This window comes from Phoxinus phoxinus, assembly GCF_949152265.1.
Source record: "Phoxinus phoxinus genome assembly, chromosome: 4".
Classification (NCBI taxonomy): Eukaryota; Metazoa; Chordata; class Actinopteri; order Cypriniformes; family Leuciscidae; genus Phoxinus; species Phoxinus phoxinus.
In genome coordinates, this window is record NC_136879.1 from 9,048,516 (window position 1) to 9,056,933 (window position 8,418).

Below are 8,418 nucleotides of genomic sequence, written 5' to 3' on the forward strand. Positions count from 1 at the left end.
AATTTTGTAGTAAAAATTCTAGCCTACAAGAATGGTACTCAAAAGTATTGTGGCCAACTATTCAGTATGAGTTATATGGGCTTATTGAAAGTGACAATTTTTTCCCAAAACGTACTAACCACGCATAATATTTTTTTTCTATGAAATGCTAACATATAAGTTCGATTTTGCTCACATATTATTGTAGCAGAGTTTGTGCTGAATACAGCATAATTACGAGTTGGCCAAAGGTATGTTGTAAGTAGCTGAAATAAGCACAAATGTCAGGGTATGTCAAAAACATCTCAAGGGCCCCAAAAACCCCTCAGACCCCAGAGGGTTAACCGAACCCTGTCGAGTTCCTCCATACCCTCCGGTGACGGATGTGGCGGAGTGTCCGAAGCCAGGCCTACCACTCGTATGCACTAGTGGAACTTGTGCTAGGCTGGGTCCATATGTTGAGATCCCCACGGTGATCCCATATGTGTATTCTTCCACAATACGGCTCCCTACGGCGAGCCCGTGTCTTCCCTTGGCAGAGTTTCTGCTGTCACTGTCTGGTGAGTAGTTCCCCCCGGTTAGGCTGGAGCCTCCCCAGTGACATTCCATATGTTGTACTGCCCGTCAATTCGCACAGTCCATAAGTGCAGGACAAGCGTCAGTCTACGGAAAGGACAAGAGTGCGAAAGTGTTTTTTTTCTTAATATTCAGTTCTCTTGTTGTTCAGTGTATTATTTTCCAGAAAGTAGGGCTATTTTCGATTCTTTGGTTATTTGTACTTTTTTACCTTCAAACAAATCTGTATTTTAATTAGACGCGTTCCTACTTTAAATAACAGCCGCGTCTGAAAAGTATTGCAGTTAAAATTTTATAGCACTTAACCCTCTGGGGTCTAAGGTGTTTTTGGGGTCCTTGAGATGTTTTGACATGCCCTGATATTTGTATTTTTTTCAGTTGCTTATAAATATATTAATGGTAAAGGTGTAATTACACTCTATTTAGCATGAACATGGCTATCATAATATGTGAGCAACATGTATGTACATGTTTGCATTTTTGAGAGAATATTATTTATGCGTGGTTATTCAAAAAACTCAAACTTAAATTTTCTGTTATAAGACCACAAACGACCAACTTCACATATTCCCCAATAATGGATGTTGTCGGCTAAAGTGTTTACTTCAAAATGATCTGAAAATCATCCGGGCTAATCGTTCACATTAAACAAAAGATTTATTTAAATTTTGTAAGACACTTTTTGTTTGGAAAGGCAATATGCAGGTGGGCGTGAATGATCCAACAAGGTCATGAATAATGTCCTAATTCACACCTGAGAGAAGACAAAGACCTGCTAATGCTGCATACTAATGAGCCTTTCACTAAGGCCACATTTACACATAGCCGGGTATTTAGAGAAACTAGTATTCCCCCCCCTCCGTTTTCAATAATAACATCGTGCACACAACCCGCGTAAATACGCCGTCGAGCGCCATCATAACTATGCCAAACCTATGGGCGGCAGTGTAGGGAGAAGGATAAAGCCATGCAAGCCAATCAGAATCCTCAGAATCGACAAGAGAGAACCTAAAACCCCGTTTCTCCCAGTTGACACGACAACATATAACCGGCGTTTTCAGAAATCTCCACTTTGGCCGGAGTTTTTAGAAACAATCGTTTTCTGGGATAAAAACGGCGTTTTCGTGTAAATGACAGGCCAAAACGCAGAGAAATATCTGCGTTTTCCCATCGTGTAAACGGGGCCTCAGTGTGTCACTGAGCCACAAGAAAGAATGCAAAGACAACACACACACACATACATACATACACACACACATATATACACACACACACACACACACACACATATATATATATATATATATATATATATTAATATATATATATATATATATTACTACAGAATTGGTTCAGAGTTGGAAACATCTTGAAAAAAAGTGTATTTTTCCACAAACTGTGTATGCTTGCAAATTGTATAATATTACGGTTACCGCAAAATGGCCCTCATTTATGAAAAGTGCGTACACCAAATTTCCAGCGTACACCCAAAACTACGGTGACTTTGCGATTTATCAATATGGACGTTGGCGTACGGCACGCTCAAATCCTACGCCAGCTCAGGAGGTGGTGTACATGTACGCACGTTTTGAGTTAGTGCTGAAATGCGCAGAAAAACAATTCCTAACACCAAAAAACGCACTGACAAATTAAAGATATTATATATTATGACACACTGTAACAACAACATAGAAATGATAAACTTCAGTGTTTATTTTTGTGAGTTAAGCCCGGCAGGTGTGCACGGACTGGGTTCAGTAATGAAAGGCTTTCAATGACCAAAAAATATTTCAGACTGACAAAATAATTAAAATGACATTCTTCTTCTTTTAAATAGCCTAATAATAATAATAATAACAAAGACATTCTTCTTCTAAATAACAATAAGCGTCATTAATAATCAAAATCATAATACTAATAAGAAGAATATTACAAAGTGTCATGCAATTATTCACATCATCATCTCTATTCTGCCCTGCAAAGGCAAAAGACCTTAACTCGCTAGAGTGTGAAACTGAGAAAAATGACTTTAAAGTTTCTGTTTTGTCCAGACAAAAGTATTATAGGTAGGACTCCCAAAATTTGACAACTAGTTGCTATAATGAAGAAATGTTTGTATGCAAAAAATCTTGAGCTCAAAATTGACCTTTGACCCTGGTTTGGCAGTTACTGTACTCTGCCTTTGTATCATGTGCCAAAAATAAGAAGTCGTGCAAAGGCAAAAGGCAGTAACTGACATATAATCAATATTTGCTTGCTGTCCCCCATACTTACATCCATTATAAGAACACCTAACCAAGGTCTAGTCATCATGGTATGTGTTTTAAATTATATAGAAGACCTTTGGTTGTTCCTATTTAGTGCTATAATGATCAGGATAGTACAGTACAGTATGAATGAATACAATAAATATTTCACAATAAAGATAATTTAATTATAATTGAATACAAAGGTACATTTATTTATTTAAATGCAAGATTTAGAGTAATAATTAATTAAACATTAGACATTAGAGATTACTGCTCATTCCTCATCCTCCATGTTCACAGGCAGCGATACCCAGAAGGCCCTTCTGCTGGAAGGCATAAGAGGACACAGTTTTTGAATAATTTCAATTTTCTTGCGCTCTTCAATCCCCCGGTCATGTAACCTGAGGAGAGAGGGTACATTCGTGCTGAACTTCTTCTGGAGAAAGTCCAATTCAATGAAGCTTTCATCTGTGTGGGTGAGCTTGTAAAATAAACTCCTCGACCCACGTCGCAGCTGAATTTCAGCCATTTCGCTCAACTTGTGGGCCGTCTTGACCTTCGTGGTGGAATGGCCATCCCTCCAATTCAGTACATAAGCATTTTTCAGATGTAAAGCCTCAACTTTTCCGGAGTTGGAAGTGGCCACTACACTAAAAAAGTCCTCATAGTCATAGACAGCACCGCCAGGCCTCCTCTTCATCTCCAGCTCTACCCCATGGTGAAAACTGTCGGCGCTCATGAAGGTGTGTCCCTTTTCAAAATACTTAAGTGTGATATTCTCCCTTTCTGAGGTGGCAGCATTGATGGTGCAGACTAATGTACTCAACAGACACCAGTTCTTGTTCTGGGATGCACAATTGTCCACCCAGTAGATGCTGTGTCTGACATCTCGCTCTTTCTCCAATGCCATCACATAAGCTGATGCTATTTCTTGAGCACTTCTGCCCGCCATGCCCTCATGCCAGACCACAGAGATGGTGTGTTTTTTATTCCCTTTCTTCCCCACTGAAGCAAAGGTCTCATGGTATGCCACTATACGCCGGGTGAAGATGGCAGTTTTGACTCCAGGCATGCGTGGCAACATAATAACCTTCTGGAGGTCCACACTCCTCACTGATGTGTCTCCCTGCCAGTCCTTCTCTGCGTCAGCCTGATATGCGAGTCTGCCCTGCAAAGCAGAATTTTTATGTTTGCGCCAGCGCTCACATTGCAAGCAGTCCATGACATCGTCATCACAAGCATGTTCATGCTGTTCATGCAGTAAGCACTCCTCACATTCCTCCTCTCCAAGCTTTGTGAAGCTGATGTTTTTTTGCCGCACTGCTTTTCGATATGTTTCGTAGGAGCACCTGTTGCCCTTTTCCAGCCAGTCTGCATACATCAGTTTGATGCTAATGTCACTAGGGAGGTAGCGGCGATGGGGAGCATGTTCCCTCCGATAATGACTGACAGAAGGGTGAAAAGACTCAATGTGATCCAACAATGGCTGCAGGTCCAGTTTGTTGCCCGGTGTGTGTCTCCCTCTTTGATCCTTTGGGATCCTCTCATTTTCCATATCACTTCTCATCACCGACAAGACCAGGCTGTCATTTGTTGGGTGGTACCCCAAAGTGGCCAAAAAGAAATTCTTGCAGACCTGCTGTGGAACCTGATCCTCATTTTTAAGTCTGTAAACAAAAGACCTGCTGCGTCGACTTGTTCCTTTCGGGACAAACAATCTTGCCGTTGGTAGCTGGGTTATGTTGCAGAACATAAATGCACGTTTTTCAGTGTAGTCCATGTTCCAGTACATGGCCCAAATCTTCTTTCGCCATTCCTCACTAAATTTCTCGGAACATTTTCTCCTGCATTTCTGGCCACATGGTTCCCTCATCGGAGGGGCCAAGGTAGATAGGGCTGCGTTGGTGTTAGAGGCAGGCAGACAGGCAGGCGGAGTGGCTGGGACAAGGGCCCCGGTGGTGTTGGAGGCAGGCAGAGTGGCTGGGACGAGTTCTCCGGTGGTGTTGGAGACAGGCAGAGTGGCTGGGACGAGTTCTCCGGTGGTGTTGGAGACAGGCAGAGTGGCTAAGACGAGTTCTCTGGTGGTGTTGGAGACAGGCAGAGTGGCTGGGACGAGGGCTCCGGTGGTGTTGGAGACAGGCAGAGTGGCTGAGACGAGTTCTCCGGTGGTGTTGGAGACAGGCAGAGTGGCTGGGACGAGGGCCCTGGTGGTGTTGGAGACAGGCAGAGTGGCTGGGACGAGGGCCCTGGTGGTGTTGGAGACAGGCAGAGTGGCTGGAACGAGGGCTCCGGTGGTGTTGGAGGCAGGCAGAGTGGCTAAGACGAGTTCTCCGGTGGTGTTGGAGGCAGGCAGAGTGGCTGGAACGAGGGCTCCGGTGGTGTTGGAGGCAGGCAGAGTGGCTAAGACGAGTTCTCCGGTGGTGTTGGAGGCAGGCAGAGTGGCTGTGTCTGGACTTCTGGAGAAATCTAAAAGCGCATTTAAAGAGGTATCAGGCGTGCTGTTAAACAAGTCCTCTGAACCAAATTGCGGGAAACTGATGTCCAGACAGCTATCCAGGATTGCCCATGTTTTTGTATCATCTTCTCGAACACAGTAATCCTTAAAATAGTCTGAAATGAAAATTATAATTAGAGAAATTATAATTAGAGACATGGAAATCTCAAAGATATGAATGTAAGACATTATGATATTAATTTGAATGAATAGGCCATTGACATACCATTGTCCAGAATTATCTTTTTTGTGTTTGGTGCTTCTGGACCACATTGAACAGGCTTGTCCCTACAAGGTTCTAAAATGATATGAAACAAGGAGATGATTAATACTGGTATTCTATTAATAACAACAATTGTCATGATCCAGGGGGGTGCACAGTCTCCAAATAGCCAATTCAAGTGGTAGTGACGACCCCCTGTGGTTAATGGACTATATGCTATCTAATGCACGGATGGGAGAAGTCACGTTCATTTATATTTAAATTTCTTAGTTGATTCTTTTGCCCAACACAACAAATTTAATATTTTGCATATAGGGACCTAACAAATCACCCGAGGAGGGAAGTTTAACAACAACACAACTCCATACACCCTCCATACAGGAGGGAAAAAAATGCCCATGTTTACAAACAACCTATCTGTGAAAAGAGCAGCACCTTGTGACCAAGCTGGTCAATCAAATTTAACCCTTTAACTGTCACTGTCCCATATTTAGAACAATAATATCTCAGTAAAAACCTAAAGTAATATTGACAAACTATATCATTTGAAAGCTTACAATCTCTAGTTTTCATATTTTGGTGGATGTTTTTTTAAATAAATTACTGAGGAACAGTAATTTATCAATTTGCAACAAGAATATTTCATTTTCATTAGGCGTGTTTAGGCCTTTATTTTGAAATAGCAATAAACATGAAAAATCAGGAAAGATTGGTAGAAAGCTCAGTTTGTTTTCATACCAAGATTTAAAAAAATAACACCAATTCAATTTTATAAAAAAAAGTCTTATTTTTTTTTAATCTATAAACAAAAATATTATGGATTCTCGATTTGTGATGCGACTGCCAGCTATAACGCACAAATGCTCTTTTTATGCGTTTATTAGAGGAGATTTATGCGTTTATTATTAAATCAAATACTGCCAAACCACCCATACTACTTCTGAATAGGATGTCTACTTCATAATTTGTATGAAAATTATGGAAATACTTGGTTCAGATCACTCAAAGCACATATGAAAATGGAGGCGCCCTTATATGGTCAGTAAGGAAGCTTGGCTGTCCAGTTACTGCGGCCAAATAAAATCTTACTGAAAGCTAATTTTTTGAGATATCAACCAAACATTTGGAACACAACTTGTCCATAGGTCTATTACAAAGCATTCTTGAATTACAACCATTTAAGTTTGGATAGTGATTTTCATGTCTATGCGAAAAAAGGGAGGTGGGGGGTGGTGACAGTTAAAGGGTTAAAGGCCACCAAACTGCTCAAGATGCACAGTCAACGACCTCGACTTGGATTACTGCTTTTTAATTCTGAGATAATATAGACAGAGTCAACCGAAAAAAAGTTTGAATTACTTTTACCATTTGTTAGCCTACTTTGTACGGACGTTAGCGATGATTTAGTGCTATATGGATTTGTGTAAGATCTGACATGAACACCTGCAAGAAGGAAATATGGCTCAAACACGTATGGATTGTTGTGGATACAGCAGATGACGTTACTATATGGATTATGGATCTTCCATGGATTATATCGGATTGCATGGAAAGGTAGGATGCCTGTGTATTTAATAATTGGTTTTTGGCGTCTGATGTGAGGCGAGTGTCAGTGTCAACGTTAGCGCTACGTGACACTAAATTTAGCTAGCTCCGGGCTGTCACTGACATTGACAGATCTGAACGATCGCCCTGAACGAAAATAACAACATTTATGACAACCTATTAGCATATTACCATCTATGTGGCTTGTTCACCTTGCTTTGTTTCTGATTGCATACTTGGAGCAGTTTGTCTGGCCAGCAAAGTGGTGGTAGCCTATGTTGTTCTCGTAAGCTAGCTGAATTAAGCAGAATGAAATCGAAAATGTATCATGTTTAGAATAACATTTTTGGTATGTTCTTACCTTGCTCTTGATGTCTCCGTTTCAATGCCATCTCCACCAACATTTTTCCACGAGAGTAATGGGCCATTACGCTATCACAGAGTAATAATACAAACAAGCACTCGGCAGTACACTTTATTTCAAAGATGTGTCGTGTGTATATGTTACGTGGTTTGGTGACAATTAAAGAGCGGCAAACTTTGACAGTATGACAAAACCAGAGTACAGTAACATCACAGCGGCACCGTAACATCTCTCTTGATACCAGGCTAAACAAAGTCAGAACACCTTAACTCAACTTCAGCGTGCTGGAACAAAGGCAAAGAGCCGTAACAACTGTTACGGCGTTCTGCTGTGGTTTCTCGTATGGTTTTGGAAGTTACGGTTGTCATAGCCCTTTATTTTCTCGTTAAAATGATAAAATTCACTCACGATATTTATTCACATGATAAAGGTCTCAAATACCACAAAAATGACACTAACTCATTTTTGACCAAACATGATGTTACGGCGTTTTGCCTTTGTAGGGCAGTATTGTACACCTCCATTATATGTGACGTCATGCGAAATTCAACGCTAATAGTTTCAAAACACGTGCTATAAAATAATGCATTGTGATAGGTAATTTGCTCAACCAACCAGCGATTTAAACTGGATTTCCACCGGAGAAGTTTCTCCTCTTTGCCGTCTTCCGTGTGTCCATGGCGTAAAATGAGGGCGTGGGGGAGGCGGAGACGTGAATTTATAGGGGCGTGTTAATCTAATGACGATCGTTTTCAGCCGCGGCATTTATCAAGAGGCAGGTATTGCGTACACCTGAATTTCAAAGGTACGCACAGCTTCATAAATCAGGCGGTGAAAGGAGTGTAAGCATAATCTTACGCCAACATATACGCCCGTTTCGACACAAGATTGATAAATGAGGGCCAATGTGCCAGACCCTGCGTCAAAAACACAATCTTACAGTGAGAAGGCAAGGCAATTTTTGGGTGAACTACCCCTTTAACATTTT

General features: G+C 41.2%; 1 protein-coding gene across 1 annotated transcript; it reads right to left on the reverse strand.

The window, feature by feature from the left end:
• Window positions 1–2,522: 2,522 nt before the first annotated feature.
• LOC306996876 (uncharacterized protein) lies at window positions 2,523–7,902 on the reverse strand. The gene is made up of 3 exons (XM_079609785.1): window positions 7,428–7,902; window positions 5,525–5,596; window positions 2,523–5,414 (listed from the first exon to the last, which is right to left on the reverse strand). Exons 1-3 carry the CDS (start codon window positions 7,657–7,659, stop codon window positions 3,079–3,081), a joined length of 2,640 nt encoding a protein of 879 aa, XP_079465911.1. The 5' UTR covers window positions 7,660–7,902; the 3' UTR covers window positions 2,523–3,078.
• Between the last annotated feature and the right edge of the window lie 516 nt (window positions 7,903–8,418).